Source organism: Salvelinus fontinalis, chromosome 18, assembly GCF_029448725.1.
Source record: "Salvelinus fontinalis isolate EN_2023a chromosome 18, ASM2944872v1, whole genome shotgun sequence".
Classification (NCBI taxonomy): Eukaryota; Metazoa; Chordata; class Actinopteri; order Salmoniformes; family Salmonidae; genus Salvelinus; species Salvelinus fontinalis.
In genome coordinates, this window is record NC_074682.1 from 7,110,431 (window position 1) to 7,127,240 (window position 16,810).

The 16,810-nt window shown below is 42.3% G+C and overlaps 1 protein-coding gene across 1 annotated transcript; it reads right to left on the minus strand.

Moving 5' to 3' along the window:
* Positions 1–364: 364 nt before the first annotated feature.
* LOC129814879 (U1 small nuclear ribonucleoprotein C-like) lies at positions 365–14,628 on the minus strand. The gene is made up of 6 exons (XM_055868002.1): positions 14,526–14,628; positions 2,197–2,239; positions 1,981–2,089; positions 1,546–1,635; positions 1,307–1,417; positions 365–981 (listed from the first exon to the last, which is right to left on the minus strand). Exons 1-6 carry the CDS (start codon positions 14,531–14,533, stop codon positions 866–868), a joined length of 477 nt encoding a protein of 158 aa, XP_055723977.1. The 5' UTR covers positions 14,534–14,628; the 3' UTR covers positions 365–865.
* Positions 14,629–16,810: the final 2,182 nt, after the last annotated feature.

Consider the following 16,810-nt stretch of genomic DNA (forward strand, 5'->3'; position numbering starts at 1 on the left):
TTGTGGAAGACGCTTCAAACTGAAAGGAGCCCTGACGGAGCACATGCAGCTACACACCGGGGAGAAAACATTTAGCTACAAAGACTGTGGCAAATGCTTCAGTCGGACAAATGTCCTTATGAACCACATGCTGCATACTGACAATAAAATAATGTACAAGTGACCCGTGGAGAAAAAGAGTCAGTCTGAAAAACAGACTTCTTTCTATAGAACACACTCAAGTGTCATATAGTTGAATAAAGTAGAGGTCAATTGAATGAAGTACACAGACCCTTTTCTAAACACGAGTCCTTGTTCATTTTATGAAAGTAAACCCTCTCTTACATCTATTATTCAAACAAAATGATTGAAGACCAACATACACTTTCAAGTCTACTCATTTTATTTCTTTAAAAAATAAAAAGACTGTGGGCCCCAAAAAACAAGCATATTTTACATTGAAAAACAAAGAAAATCAGGCATTTACATCGGAACAGTGACAAAATTATACCTGCTCTTTCTAACATGGGTGTGCAACTGGTGCCACGTTAAACCTCCACAGCTGTATTCTTATGAGGCCAGCAGGGGGAAACGGAAACCTACTTGTGTAAACAATACAACTATGCGTCAAAACAAAATATGACCTCTACGCTAAACACACAAAAAAAAAAACAGAAGTTTTGGTTATGTGAAACCACAATAAATAGCCTGTCAAAATGGTTTTGTGGAGATAAAGAGGGACGACGTGGAACTCTACCAAATGGGTTTTAAGGTGGAGACAATAGGTGGCTTTTTCAAAAACCCAAACAATGCCTTTGGTGCGGTGTCCTCCAAAGATCATGTATACGGCAGTGTAGAACACAGGAGCGCCTCTTGATTTTGGGTCTCATCTGTCCGGCCGGATCATACCCGGTCTGATAAGCATCATTGGACGATGGGGGCGCATCATATGTGGGCCAGGCATCATCTGCATGTGGCCCATTGGTGGTCGCATACCTGGACCTACGGGACAGCAAACATCACAGAAATCATATCGGATTTTACTTGGTATTCACATTTGATCCTAATCATGGTCCAGTATACATGTCCCTTATGGACTACTATGAATACATTACATCAAACCTTGGTGAAAAAGATATCTCAAAGCTATGACTTTGACCAGGCATGAACTGTTCTTGTTCAGTGAAGATTTGTGAGCAGCAGCAGATACATTTTGGGTGAGAACTTGCTTTTATCCAATGCCAATCGAAAATATTTTTTTTAGACACATACACACAGTGTTAACATCAACAATACATGATGTAGGTGTTTGGGGCAATAATCTCACCTCCAGGCATCATTCCATGTGGTGGGGGCCCCATCATTTGCATCATATGAGGACCATGAATACCCATAGGGGGCCCGGGCACTGGTAGCATGCCTGGGCGTGGAGGGCCACCTGGGGTTCACAAATTACAATTTAAATCTCAGTCCCTAACACAGCAAGTTATCAGTATCCCATATAAATATAAATCACTCTCAAAATACTAGACTAGCACTGTTGTGGCTGGTTCACAGTCTACGTACTGATGTTTGGAGGGGGGAGCATGGCTCCGCCTGGGGGAGGCGCTCCAGGGAACGGAGTAGGAGGGATCTTACCGGACTGGAAGGCAGCCGCTGAGGAGGAAAACACAAGGCCACATGTTAACCTATTGTAGAGTTGACAGTCGCTGGACCAGGGTGCTACCTCTGAATTCACTACATCGGTGTCCGACGTGGGACGGCACCCATGAGGCCATCGGAGATGCACGTGCTCACTTTAGGGACTTCGTATAGAGAAGCATCCAAATATGTTTGGATCTCTTGGGAGTAGCGGCTAAGGTGTTGGGTTGACAGTCGCTGGACCTGAGTTCTACCCCCGAATTCGAACACTATACGCTTATTATGCAAGTGTGGGGTTTGTGCATGTTTTGTATCTGCACAAACTGTTGCTGTTTAGCTACCCCCTTCATATCTGCTTACTTGTTTTATCGATGAGGCTCTGTGCCTGCTCCTCCATCCATTTCTGGTAGTAGTCTTTCACATTCTCTTTATGCTTTCGTCCACTACAGTGAGTCTTTCTCACCGATGGCTGTAAAAATATATAAATGTTCAATTTAATGTTAATACAGGGTGCAATTTATAAAGTGCTCGCTATTGTTAAAAAATGCAGAGGCTGAAAATTAGAGTCTGGCTTACCGAGTCATGTGTAAGGTACGTATCACAGTAGTCACAATAAAATCTGGGGGATACAAAAAAGCAAGTTAACCAATTCACTGAAATCAAATAAAAACTTTAGCTGGGCCATGGACCAGAACAAACTAGCTTGGAGCAGTGCCTTATATTGTTTACTATGCAAATAGAAGGCTCTGGCTGGGAGAGTGAAAGAGATGCTAGCTAGTAGCTCTCGAAAACCCTTCTCAGTGTGTAGGGTTTTCAGCAGGTACATTTGCCTACAGTTGGCTCCATGGGGGAAATTTCGACCCAAGTTAAGCGCACACGAATGGACTGTAATTCCCTTTTATGCTCTTCTCTCTCCTCGTATTCTGACCTTGAACTTATGCCATTCACCAGCTGTTCGTTTGAGGTGGATGTCAGCAAAATGAAGGTGTGGCAGGGATGTGTATTTATTTTCCCCCCCCAATTTTGTGATATCCAATTGGAAGTTACAGTCTTGTTCCATCACTGCAACTCCAGTACGGACTCGGGAGAGGCGAAGGGCGAGAGCCGTGCGTCCTCCGAAACATGACCCCACCAAGTCGCACTGCTTCTTGACACAATGCTTGTTTAACCCGGAAGCCAGCCACACTAATATGTCAGAGGAAACACCGTACACCTGGCGACCATGTCAGCGTGCATTGCGCCTGGCCTGCCACAGGAGTCACTAGAGCATGACGGGACAAGAACAACCTGGCCGGCCAAACCCTCCCCTAAATCGCGACGCTGGGCCAATTGTGCGCCGCCTCATGGGTCTCCCGGGCACGGCTAGTTGCGTCATCTGTAGTGACGCAACTAGCACTGCGATGTAGTGCCTTAGACCGCTGCATCACTCGGGAGGCAGATACGCTGTATTCTAACCATTACCACCTTTACGCGGGAGGAAACCATGAATAAGGTTGAGCGAACCTACCGGTTCCAAGTGGAAAAAATAATAACACCATTCTCCATGCACTGTAATTTATAAATTGTGAAGAGATAGTTAAATGAGCAATCAGTTTGGATAACGGGATTGTAAATTAACAACGCAATTGTTTTAGGATGTTTCCTTATGATCCTTGGAGACAAATGTGAAACCATATGGACGCCAACTCAAAATCATATCCACATTGCGGCCTCTTTTCCACAGTGAAGTAGGCTATAAATATCTGTGCTGTTTAGTGTTGTCAAGATAGCAGAATTTGACTTCGATACCAGGTTGAGTATCACGATACTCAATACTAAAACGATACCACGGGGAAAAAAAGAAAGCGTATTAGCTAGTCACGGAATAACCATTGGTTCGAATCATTGAACAATATGTTGATAAATGGTAGAACGACTAAAATAATCAGTTATTCTATATAAAATGTTTCAAAAATAAAACAATTTGAAATGAACAGAGGAATCTTACATTTTCCTTATGCAAAACCATGAGACTCAGAGCATACAACAATAATTGTACAATTACAAATGTTTTAAAATGAACAAGTATTTGATACACTGACGATTTTGCAGGTTTTCCTACTTACAAAGCATGTAGAGGTCTGTAATTTTTTATCATAGTTACACTTCAACTGTGAGAGACGGAATCTAAAACAAAAATCCAGAAAATCACATTGTATGATTTTTAAGTAATTAATTTGCATTTTATTGCATGACATAAATATTTGATACATCAGAAATGCAGGACTTAATATTTGGTACAGAAACCTTTGTTTGCAATTACAGAGATCATACGTTTCCTGTAGTTCTTGACCAGGTTTGCACACACTGCAGCAGGGATTTTGGCCCACTCCTCCATACAGACCTTTTCCAGATCTTTCAGGTTTCGGGGCTGTCGCTGGGCAATACAGACTTTCAGCTCCCTCCAAAGATTTTCTATTGGGTTCAGGTCTGGAGATTGGCTAGGCCACTCCAGGACCTTGAGATGCTTCATACGGAGCCACTCCTTAGTTGCCCTGGCTGTGTGTTTCGGGTCGTTGTCATGCTGGAAGACCCAGCCACGACCCATCTTCAATGCTCTTACTGAGGGAAGAAGGTTGTTGGCCAAGATCTCGTGATACATGGCCCCATCCATCCTCCCCTCAATACGGTGCAATTGTCCTGTCCCCTTTGCAGAAAAACATCCCCAAAGAATGATGTTTCCACCTCCATGCTTCACGGTTGGGATGGTGTTCTTGGGGTTGTACTCATCCTTCTTCTTCCTCCAAACACGGCGAGTGGAGTTTAGACCAAAAAGCTATATTTTTGTCTCATCAGACCACATGACCTTCTCCCATACCTCCTCTGGATCATCCAGATGGTCATTGGCAAACTTCAGACGGGCCTGGACATGCGCTGGCTTGAGCAGGGGGACCTTGCGTGCGCTGCAGGATTTTAATTCATGACGGCGTAGTGTGTTACTAATGGTTTTCTTTGAGACTGTGGTCCCAGCTCTCTTCAGGTCATGACCAGGTCCTGCCGTGTAGTTCTGGGCTGATCCCTCACCTTCCTCATGATCATTGATGCCCCACGAAATGAGATATTGCATGGAGCCCCAGACCGAGGGTGATTGACCATCATCTTCAACTTCTTCCATTTTCTAATAATTGCGCCAACAGTTGTTGCCTTCTCACCAAGCTGCTTGCCTATTGTCCTGTAGCCCATCCCAGCCTTGGGCAGGTCTACAATTTAACCCTGATGTCCTTACACAGCTATCTGGTCTTGGCCATTGTGGAGAGGTTGGAGTCTGTTTGATTGAGTGTGTGGACAGGTGTATTTTATACAGGTAACGAGTTCAAACAGGTGCAGTTAATACAGGTAATGAGTGGAGAACAGGAGGGCTTCTTAAAGAAAAACAAACAGGTCTGTGAGAGCAGGAATTCTTACTGGTTGGTTGGTGATCAAATACTTATGTCATGCAATAAAATGCAAATTAATTACTTAAAAATCATACACATTTTTTGATTCCGTCTCTCACAGTTGAAGTGTACCTATGATAAAAATTACAGACCTCTACATGCTTTGTAAGTAGGAAAACCTGCAAAATCGGCAGTGTATCAAATACTTGTTTTCCCCACTGTATAATCAGAGTTAAATTTGCTAATCTATGGACAAAATACTGAGTCAAATGACATTCATTAGACCTGATTCATTATAGTTAAACTATTGAATGGATTACATGAATAGTATAGTTCCAAAACTAAGATTTTTATTTTTTAACAAACACTTTGAAGCTAATTTCTGAAGTTTCTATACAGAACAAAAATATAACATGTAAAATGTTGGTCCCATGTTTCATGAGCAGAAAAAAAAGATCCCAGAAATTTTCCATACGCCAAAAAATATAATTTCTCAAATTTTATGCAGAAATGTGTTTACATCCCTGTTATTAAGCATTTCTCCTTTGCCAAGATAATCCAACCACCTGACAGGTGTGGCATATCAAGAAACTGATCATTACACGGGTGCACCTTGTGCTGGGGACAATAAAAGAATACTATAAAACGTGCGGTTGTATCACATAACACAATTCCACAGATGTTTTGATGGAGCGTGCAATTCGCATGATGACTGCAGGAATGTCCACCAGTTGGTAGCCAGATAATTTAAATGTTTAATTTCTCTACCTATAAGCTGCCTCCAACGTTGTTTATGGCAGTATGTCCAACCAGCCTCGCAACCGCAGACCAAGTGTAACTACGCCAGCCCAGGACCTCCACATCTGGCTTCTTCACCTGCGGGATCATGAGACCAGCCACCCAGACAGCTGATGAAATAGGAGTATTTCTGTCTGTAATAAAGCCCTTTTGTGGGGAAAAACTCTTTCTTATTGGCTGGGCCTGGCTCCAAAATGAGTGGGTCTGGCTCCCAAGTGGGTGGGCCTATGGCCTCCCATGGCTGTGCCCCTGCCCAGTTATGTGAAATTCATAGATTAGTGCCTAATTTATTTATTTAAATTGACATGGTGGTGGAAGCATCATGCTGTGGGGATGTTTTTCAGTGGCAGGGACTGGGAGACAAGTCAGGATCGAGGGAAAGATGAACGGAGCAAAGTAAAGAGAGAACCTTGATGAAAACCTGCTCTAGAGTACTCAGGACCTCCGACTAGTTTGAAGGTTCACCTTCCAACAGGACAACGACCCTAAGCTCACAGCCAACAACGCAGGAGTGGCTTCGGGACAAGTCTCTGAATGTCCTTGAATGGCCCAGCCAGAGGTCGGAGTTGAACCCGATCAAACATCTCTAGAGACCTGATGGAATATCTACATAGGCATATAGAGGCCCATTATCAGCAACCATCACTCCTATGTTCCAAATGCACGTTGTGTTAGCTAATCCAAGTTAATCATAAAAAAAAAGGCTAATTGATCATTAGAAAACCCTTTTGCAATTATGTTAGCACAGCTGAAAACTCTTGTCCTGATTAAAGAAGCAATAAAACGGCCCTTCTTTAGACTAGTTGAGTATCTGGAGCATCAGCATTTGTGGGTTCGAATACACTCTCAAAATGGCCAGAAACAAAGAACTTTCTTATGAAACTCATCAGTCTATTCTTGTTCTGAGAAATTTCATGCGGGAAATTGCCAGGTATTTTCTACATTGTAGAATATAGTTAAGACATCAAAACTATGAAATAACACATATGGAATCATGACGTTACCCCCCCAAAAAGTGTTAAAATCTAAATATATTTGCTTTGATGACAGCTTTGCACACTCTTGGCATTCTCTCAGCCAACTTCACCTGGAATGCTTGGAGTTGAGTTTCCGCGTAAGCTGAAAACTTGTTGGCTACTTTTCCTTCACTCTGCGTTCCAACTCATCCCAAACTATCTCAATTGGGTTGAGGTCGGGTGATTCTGGAGGTCAGGTCATCTGATGCATCTGATGCAGTATCCATGCTGGTTAAGTGTGTCTTGAATTCAAAGTAAATCAATGACAGTATCACCAGCAAAGCATCCCCACACCATCACACCTCCTCCTCCATGCTTCATGGTGAGAACCACACATGCGGAGATCATCCGTTCACTTACGCTGTTTTCACAAAGAAACGGCATTTGGAACCAAAAATATCAAATTTGGACTCATCAGACCAAAGGACATATTTCCACCGGTCTAATGTCCACTGCTTGTGTTTCTTGGCACAACCAAGTCTCTTCTTCTTCTTGGTGTCCTTTATTAGGTGTTTCTTTGCAGCAATTCAACCATGAAGGCCTGATTCACGCAGTCTCCTCTGAACAGTTGATGTTGAGATGTGTCTGTTACATGAACTCCGTGAAAAATTTATTTGGGCTGCAATTTCTGAGGCTGGTAACTAATGAACTTATCCTCTGCAGCAGCGGTAACTCTGGGTCTTCCTTTCCTGTGGCGGTCCTCATAAGAGCAAGTGTTATCACAGCGCTTGGTTTATGAGACTGCACTTGAAGAAACTTTCAAAGTTCTTCACATTTTCCGGATTGACTGACCTTCATGTTGTAAAGTAATGCTGGACTATCTTTTCTCTTTGCTTATTTGAGCTGTTCTTGCCATAATATGGACTTGGTCTTTTACCAAATAGGGCTGTATACCACCCTTACCTTGTCACAACACAACTGATTGGCTCAAAAACATTAAGAAGGAAAGAAATTGACCAAATGTACTTTTAACAAGGCACAGCAGTTCATTGAAATGCATTCCAGGTGACTACCTCATGAAGCTGGTTGAGAGAATGCCAAGAGTGTGCAAAGCTGTCATCAAGGCAAAGGGTGGTTACTTTGAAAATTCTAAAATATATCTAGATTTGTTTAACACTTTTTGGTTACTACATGATTCCATATGTTTTATTTCAAATCAAATTTAATTAGTCACATGAGCCGAATACAACAGGTGTAGACCTTACAGTGGAATGCTTACTTACAAGCACCTAACCAACAAAGCAGTTAAAAAAATAAAAAATATGAGCAAGAATAAGAAATAAAAGTATCAAGTAATTAAAGAACAGCATTAAAATAACAATAGCAAGACTATACACAGGTGAGTACCGGTACAGAGTCAATGTGCAGGGTCACCAGTTACTTGAGGTAATATGTACATGTAGGTAGAGTTATTAAAGTGACTATGTATAGATGATAGCAACAGAGAGTAGCAGCGGTGTAAAAGGGGGGGGGGGGGGGTGCAAATAGTCTGGGTACCCAGAAGCTGTTTAGAAGCCTCTTGGACCTAGACTTGGCGCTCCGGTACCACTTGCCGTGTGGTAGCAGAGAGACCAGTCTATGACTAGGGTGGCTGGAGTCCGACAAATTTTTAGGGCCTTCCTCTGACACCGCCTGGTATAGAGGAACTTGAAGCTCTCAACCTGCTACACTATGAATCCATCGATGAGAATGGGGGCGTGCTCGGTCCTCTTTTTCCTGTAATCCACAAACATCTCCTTTGTCTTGATCACGTTGAGGGAGAGGTTGTTGTCGTGGCACCACACGGCCAAGTCTCTGACCTCCTCCCTATAGGCTGTCTCGTCGTTGTCGGTGATCAGGCCTACCACTGTTGTGTCGTCTGCAAACTTAATGATGGTGTTGGAGTCGTGCCTGGCCATGCAGTCATGAGTGAACAGGGAGTACAGGAGGGGACTGAGCACGTACCCCTGAGGGGCCTCCGTGATGATGAACAGCAAGGCGGATGTGTTGTTACCTACCCTTACCACCTGGGGGCAGCCCGTTAGGAAGTCCAGGATCCAGTTGCAGAGGGAGATGTTTAGTCCCAAAATCCTTAGCTTAGTGATGAGCTTTGGAAATATGGTGTTGAACACTGAGCCGCAGTCAATGAATAGTTTCCTCACATATATGTTCCTTTTGTCCAGGTGGGAAAGGGCAGTGTGGAGTGCAATAGAAATTGCATAATCTGTGGATCTGTTGGGGCGGTACGCAAATTTGAGTGGGTCTAGGGTTTCTGGGATAATGGTGTTGATGTGAGCCATGACCAGCCTTTCAAAGCACTTCATTGCTAGTAGTCATTTAGGCGGGTTACCTTAGTGTTCTTGGGCACAGGGACTATGGTGGTCTGCTTAAAACATGTTGATATTATAGACTCGGACAGGGAAAGGTTGATAAAGCCAGTGAAGACACTTGCCAGTTGGTCAGCGCATGCTCGCAGTACACGTCCTGGTAATCTGGTTGGCCTCGCAGCCTTGTGAATGTTGACTTGATTTAAGGTCTTAATCACATCGGCTGCTGAGAGCGTGTTCACAGTCTTTCAGAACAGCTGGTGCTCTCATGCATGTTTCAGTGTTATTTGCCTCGAAATGAGCATAGAAGTAGTTTAGCTCGTCTGGTAAGCTCGTGTCACTGGGCAGCTCTTTGCTGTGCTTCCCTTTGTAGTCTGTAATGGTTTGCAAGCCCTGCCACATCCGACTAGCGTCAGAGCCGGTGTAGTACGATTCGATCGTAGTCCTGTATTGACGCTTTGCCTGTTTGATTGTTCGTCGGAGGGCATAGCGGGATTTCTCATAAGCGTCCGGGTAAGAGTTCCGCTCCTTGAAAGCGGTAGCTCTAGTCTTTAGCTCAGTGCGCATGCTGCCTGTAATCCACGACTTCTGGTTGGGGTATATACCTACGGTCAACTGTGGGGACAACGTCATTGATGCACTCATTGATGAAGCCAATGACTGATGTGTTGTACTCCTCAATGCCACCGGAGGAATTCTGGAATATAATCCAGTCTGTGCTTGCAAAACAGTCCTGTAGCTTAGCATCCGCTTCATCTGACCACTTTTTTTATTGATCGAGTCACTGGTGCTTCCTTAAATCAGGAGGATAGAATTATGGTCAGATTTGCCAAATGGAGGGCGAGGGAGAGCTTTGTATGCATCTCTGTGTGTGGAGTAAAGGTGGTCCAGACTTCTCCCCCTCTGGTTGCATATGTAACATGCTGATAGAAATTTGGTAAAACTCATTTAAGTTTCCCTGCATTAAAATCCCCGGCCACTAGGAGCGCCACCTCTGGATGAGTGTTTTCATGTTTGCTTATGGCGGAATACAGCTCATTCCGCGCGGTCGTAGTGCCAGCATCAGCATCAGTCTGTTGCGGTATATAGACAGCTACGAAAAATACAGATGAAACTCTCTAGGTAGATAGTGTGGTCTACAGCTTATCATGAGATGCTCTACCTCGAGGCAAAACCTTGAGACTTCTTTAGATATTGTGCACCAGCTGTTATTTAGAAAAATACATAGTCCGCTGCTCCTTGTCTTACCAGACACCGCTGTTCTGTCCTGCCGATACAGCGTATAACCAGCCAACATGAAGCACAAGATATTACAGTTTTGAATGTCCCGTTGGTAGTTTAATCTTCCGCGTAGGTCATCGATTTTATTTTCTGAAGATTGCACGTTTGCTAGTAGAATGGAAGAAAGTGGGGGTTTATTATCGCAGTCCTGATGTTCAGAAGTTATTTTTGGTCATAAGAGACGGTAGCCGCAACATTATGTACAGAATAACTTACAAACAATGCAAAGAAATTAACATAAAAAAACAGTTAGGAATAGATAAAACGTCAGCCTTGTTCTCCGGCGCCATCTTATATATAATTCATAGTTTTGATGTCTTCACTATTATTCTACAATGTAAAAAATAGTAAATGTTATTTTGGCATTAATACGTGTCACATATCATTTTTTTTGGTAAATCATTGAGTTAATAAAGCCACATACAATCATGGTTTCTTTTTTGCTTTCTTGAGTAAGGCAGCTCCAAAATGCAAGTGTTTCAGCCTAGCTCAGTGCTTTCTGTGGTGTTGGGGCAGCCAGCGGGGAAAAAAACGAGGCACAGGGGTTGGTAATGTTCTCCATTTGCGCCGTGATTGGCTCAGTGTTCTGTCACTCATGGGGACACTCTGTCACCAACAAATCAAAGGGTAGAGATCAAAAATTCAAGCCCCTTGAGTGCTGCCAGAGAGTTATATTAGAAGTGCCCATCCAAGAATGGTCAAGGTCATTAGCCACAGATAAAATTGTCAAATCACGCTATATGTACAGAAGTTTGATTGGACTGATCAGGTCAACATCATATTTTCAAAATCTTAGCTAGCAGTTATTATCATGAATCAAGTCGACAATCTACTGCCAAATCCTTTTTCACCCTTGTCATATGAAGAGAAATTATAGAGAAAACGTATCGGTGCTCATCGACTATAAACATTACACAACAACTTGAAAATCGCAAATTCAACAATGAGTGGTTTGGAATGAATCAGTGGCTAACTGCAAGCATTGCAAAGCAATCACTACCCTGCTATTCAGTAGAGTGGGTGTGTGGTCTCAAGTCTGGGTTTAAGGGTCTTTTTTCCCAGCTTAAAAGGATAAACTTTCAACATTGGCCATGGTGTCAATCCAGCATGACTTCTGCCGCGCTCAAAACAACTGGAAACTCAGAAATGGGAAATCTGACTTCATTGAGTTCAACACAACTGGGAACTCTGGAAAAAACGAGCTCCGACTAGGAAAATACTTTTTGAAGGTTCATCCAACTTGAAATTGTAAGTCGGGAACTCAGGCCTCTTTCTAGAGCTCCGACCTGAAGATCACTAACGTCATCATGAGTCGACCTTGTTTGTTAAAAAAAAGTCTGCAAACAAGCAAACACCGGCTACGAACGATATGTTTACAATACGGCGTTGGCAATAAAGCATTATTTGTTCGACCGCAACTTCTGGGGTAGCTAGCTTTGGCTTGGTGCCTAGCTAGCACCAATACAACCAGCCTGAAAACAATGACCAACAGAAACTGCAGTCATTTTCATTATTCTTAGCAATGATTTAGGAATCCTTGAGAATAAGTATTAGCTAGGTAGCCGCTTGTTGTTCGCCTATTGAAATTTAACTTAGCTTGCCAGCTACTTAACCCTGTTGCACAAAGCTAAAGCTATAAGCAGCCAGTTAGCTTAATCTGGCTAGTGAGGCTCGACCAGACAGTGTTATGTGTTGTGAAGCTAGCCACAATAAGGATTAGGCACAATGGTGGAACTTGCGGTTACATTACATTACATTACATTTAAGTCATTTAGCAGACGCTCTTATCCAGAGCGACTTACAAATTGGAGGATTCACCTTATGATATCCAGTGGTCGGTTAGCCTTTAAAATATAAGTACCTCTTTGAAAGTGATGCAGAATGTTACAATTGGTGGAATCATGCCATATTTAGACTAGATAATGTTAAACAAGGTTGGAATGTGAAGCAATGAAATGGGGTATCAGTCTACTCGGTGACACCCACAGAACACAACTCTGAGGAGTTTACGCAAATATTAGCATTGTAGCTCTTATCACGGGACTGTGACTGTAAAATCACCTGCCCAGTCAATAAGAGCTACGACGCTAATGTTCTCTGGGTGTCACTGAGTAGACTGACAACATTCCAACCTCGTTTAGCATGATCTATTCAATTATGGCATAATTCTACAATTTGTATTCGTTTGCATCACTGTCAATGGCATACTTTTATTTTGAAAGCTAACCGCAAAGTCCACTATTGCGGCTAATCCTTATTGTGGTTAGCTTCACATAGTTGGGTCCGACCACCATTAATCAAATAAGAACTGTCTTATAAATTAGGTTTATTTTAGATGATTAGGGTCGTTTTGCTATGTTTCTGGGGAAGAACATTGTTTACATCCATGAGCTAGCTAGCTTTTTTTATGACCAGCACTGTAGGTGCGCGAGACAACTTAACCAGCACCATAGCATACGTATCGATGAATCGTTGTGACATATGAAATACGAGTGATAGTGTAATCAATGTGTAATAACTATGTAAAAAAATGTATGAACGTATTCAATTATTATGTAACGTGCAGTCATTTCAGGTCCTGATTGGTCAACAAGCTTATTTGACACGTCAAATAGTGTTTTGACGTGTATCTTTTTTGACACGCAAAGACCCAAACAGCGTTCCATAGAAATCCTGGTTGAGAATAAAACGATTGAACAAATGAACAGCGTAACAGCACAGCAAGTAAGTGAAAGAAATAGGTTTTGATTATGTTTTACTGCTAATGGGGACATACGTAAATGCCAACAAAATAACTTTGTCAGTGTGGTGTATGTGTGTAATCTTTATTTAACTAGGCAAGTCAGTTAAGAACAAATTCTTATTTACAATGACGGCCTACCCTGGCCAAACCCGGACGACGCTGGGCCAATATGAAGCCGCCCTATGGGACTTCCAATCACGTCCGGATGTGATACAGCCTGGATTCGATACAGGGACTGTAGTGACGCCTCTTGCACTGAGATGCAGTGCCTTAGATCGCTGTGTGCGTGTGAACTATTTAACTGTACTAGAACGCTTAAAAGGCAGCTAAAATGTTTAATTTCGGTACCATTTTTTTTGACAAGGAAAATATCGGATAATGGTATTGGCCAAAAATGTCATATCGGCGCATCACTAGTTTGTACATGTTTTTTAAAGACAGTAAATGAGGCTAAATGACCTGTTTCACTGCCAGAGAAAACTCCGCTGATAGCCAGGTGTAGCAGTGGTAAGGTGATGGGACAGCTTTATGTAGGCCCTAACATATTGTGGGCACCGTTTGTCACAGTTATAGGGCAATTAATGTATCGTGTTGTGTAGTGGCTTTGCTGGCATGCACTGCCCCCACCAATATTTACATGCTAAAATCGCCACTGGAAAAGACACTTAAGACTCACGGAAACATCCGAAGTCACAAATTCGGATTTGGCACTTCAAGCCCAAGTATATCATACTTTGACTAAAATGATGACTTGGCTACATTGTTGTGCAACATCATGGGTAAGCTCTGGCCATCGTCTTTCAGGGTCAAAACGTGGATTTCTATTGGTGTGGGCGTTTAACCTTTTGTTTATTGAAAATTATCTCTCGCTGATATGAAAGATGCATTCACTACCACAAGCGATGCGTTTTAACTTTCAGAACGAGTCGGGGATCTTAACAAGTACAACTACAAAAAGATACCATCGTCAGGCGTTAAAACAGTTAGCGTCTATGAATGGGTTAGCTAGCTAGTCTAGATAAAACATTTCACATACACAATTGAACTTTAGTTAAGGCAAAGGAGATCATTAACACGATATGGCATCGCTAAATGAGAACAGATAGCTTAGTATCAAAACAGCGAACTGTCTAGATGCGAATGAATAATGAGCAGAATGGTAACGTTAAAGGTCGTATGCTAACGTTAACTATTGGGGGGCAGACACAAAATATACACAATCTCGATTTAAAAAGAATCGTTCCCAAACATAAGTTTTAAAACATTGAAACATGTGACTATTGCAGGTGACGCAGCGATAAAATACTTGTAAATAACAATTGAATTGAGGGATTTCGCAACTTACTTAGGCATATTTTTTTGTGTTCTTCACGAGACGCTCAGTGAGATCATTTCCTGTGTTCAGGGTTGCCAGGCCTTCGCAAATGTAAATCCTTGACCCAGGCCTGAAAACTAGCAGCAATATTAGTTTCTACTTTTATCCAATAAACCCTTTCCCATAACGACTTCGAGCGAATTAAGAAATAATATAGACTTAATTTAATTCGGTTTTTCATCAAAATAATAATTATTGAGAGCTTATTAAGAATATGTTGCAAGAGAAAATATAATTATTCTTTATTAAACTAGCCAGATCATTATCAATTTAACTTGTTCTGACTGCTATAATTAAGCTGGGTGGTTCGAGCCCTGAATGCCATGGCTGTCAGCCAATCAGTATATCAGACCGTATACCACGAGTATGACAAAACATGTATTTTTACTGCTCTAATTATGTTGGTAATATATTTTATGGAAAAGGGGTTGGAAATAGGTGGCTCCATAATGACCAATCGAAGTAGCCTACCTACAACTGGCAAAAAGTTGTCACAAGCGCGCATTTGGTGCTCTGTCTCCGTGACTCAGCTGCCTGCTGCAGCGCTCTCTCAACCAGTGCTCTCAACACGCACATACACACCCCTCCGGCCCTCCCCATCATTCATTCACTTACTCACTCACAGCCTGATAGTCAGCATCAGCAGGTCACAGTGAGATTTATTTTTAAATAAGAGAAATCAAATTTATTTATATAGCCCTTCTTAGATCAGCTGATATCTCAAAGTGCTGTACAGAAACCCAGCCTAAAACCCCAAACAGCAAGCAATGCAGGTGTAGAAACACGGTGGCTAGGAAAAACTCCCTAGAAAGGCCAAAACCTAGGAAGAAACCTTGAGAGGAACCAGTCTATGAGGGGTGGCCAGTCCTCTTCTGGCCGTGCCAGGTGGAGATTATAACAGAACATGGCCAAGATGTTCAAATGTTCATAAATGACCAGCATGGTCAAATAATTATAATCACAGTAGTTGTCAAGGGTGCAAAATGCCATGGCGGCCACGATGCAATTTAGAAATAGCATAAACCTCGCAACATTTTAACCGGTGACATCCTTTTCAAAGTAACCAAATATTAGGAAAACTCTGGACATGGCAACCCTGCCTGTGTTCCCACTCTCAATTGTTCGAAAATTCAAAGGTTGACCATAAATAGTTCCGCCTAATAATTTACATACTTTTTCTCATCGCTAATTATGATTTCCCTGTAGGGAGTAGTTGATTAGTCTAATTCACTAATGCAATAAAGGACCTCTGATTATTTAATTGTATTTTTCCTTAGAACAACCCAGATTATTGTTTTGAAACCATCATTAGCTAAAGAAAAGCCAATACAAATAAGAATTCGAATAGCAACAGATTACCTAATCAAAAGTCTGCACCAAAGACAGTTTTAGAATGAATTTTAAGACTATTCTATTGGTTTTAAATCAATCCCCGATTGTGCACCCCAAAACATGTCTGATGTGCTTCTAAGCCACTAGCCTTTTAACACTAGCCTTTTAACTATCCCAAAGCCTAGGACCAAGAAGCATGGAGAGGCAGCCTTCAGTTGGTATGGCCCCAGCCTCTGGAATAGCCTGCCAGCAGAGTATGTGAGCGGAGCTGAGCATGCCCAATTTGACTGGAGTGTTGGGCGAGATTCCCAAAGACTGGAGCGTCGGCCTTCCCATCTAGTCCAGTAGAGCTCACTTGACGAGCTCAGGGCATGCATTTGTAGTCTACTTGTGTGCTGCTATAGCCCCTTGCTTTAGCTACTGTCATGGAGTTCCCTAAATATTTTCATAAAGAAGTTAGTAAAACACACAGGGGCTAAATCAAGGTGATTTACAAAGATGACGACCAAGAGCAAGATAGGGAGTGCGGTGATGTAGTATCCACAACTAAAGAATCATTGTGGTATCTGAAAATACACTTATCCCAAATGGATGATGGTGTACTAACTATGTGCACATGAAAGGAAGGAGGTGGGTATATAACTGTGTCATTGTAACAAAGTATGTATAAACAAAAAATCAGATCTCTTAAACGTTTAGCTATTCCAGAGGCTGGGGCATACTAACTGAAGGCTGCCTCTCCATGCCTCTTGGACCTTGTTACTTTGCTACTATGGCCTATTTATTGCCTTACCTCCTCACGCCATTTGCACACACTGTATAGACTTTCTTGTTTTCTATTGTGTTATTGACTGTACGCTTGTTTATTCCATGTGTAACTCTGTGTTGTTGTGTCGCACTGCTTTGCTTTATCTCGGCCAAGT

What these genes read in the sequence shown, in the direction of transcription:
- LOC129814879 (XM_055868002.1), bottom strand. An exon ending in CGTACCTTACACATGACTCG is followed by an intron (nt 2,090 to 2,196) that starts GTAAGCCAGACT and finishes ATATTTTTACAG; the next exon opens with CCATCGGTGAGAAAGACTCA. An exon ending in ACATGGAATGATGCCTGGAG is followed by an intron (nt 982 to 1,306) that starts GTGAGATTATTG and finishes GCTGTCCCGTAG; the next exon opens with GTCCAGGTATGCGACCACCA.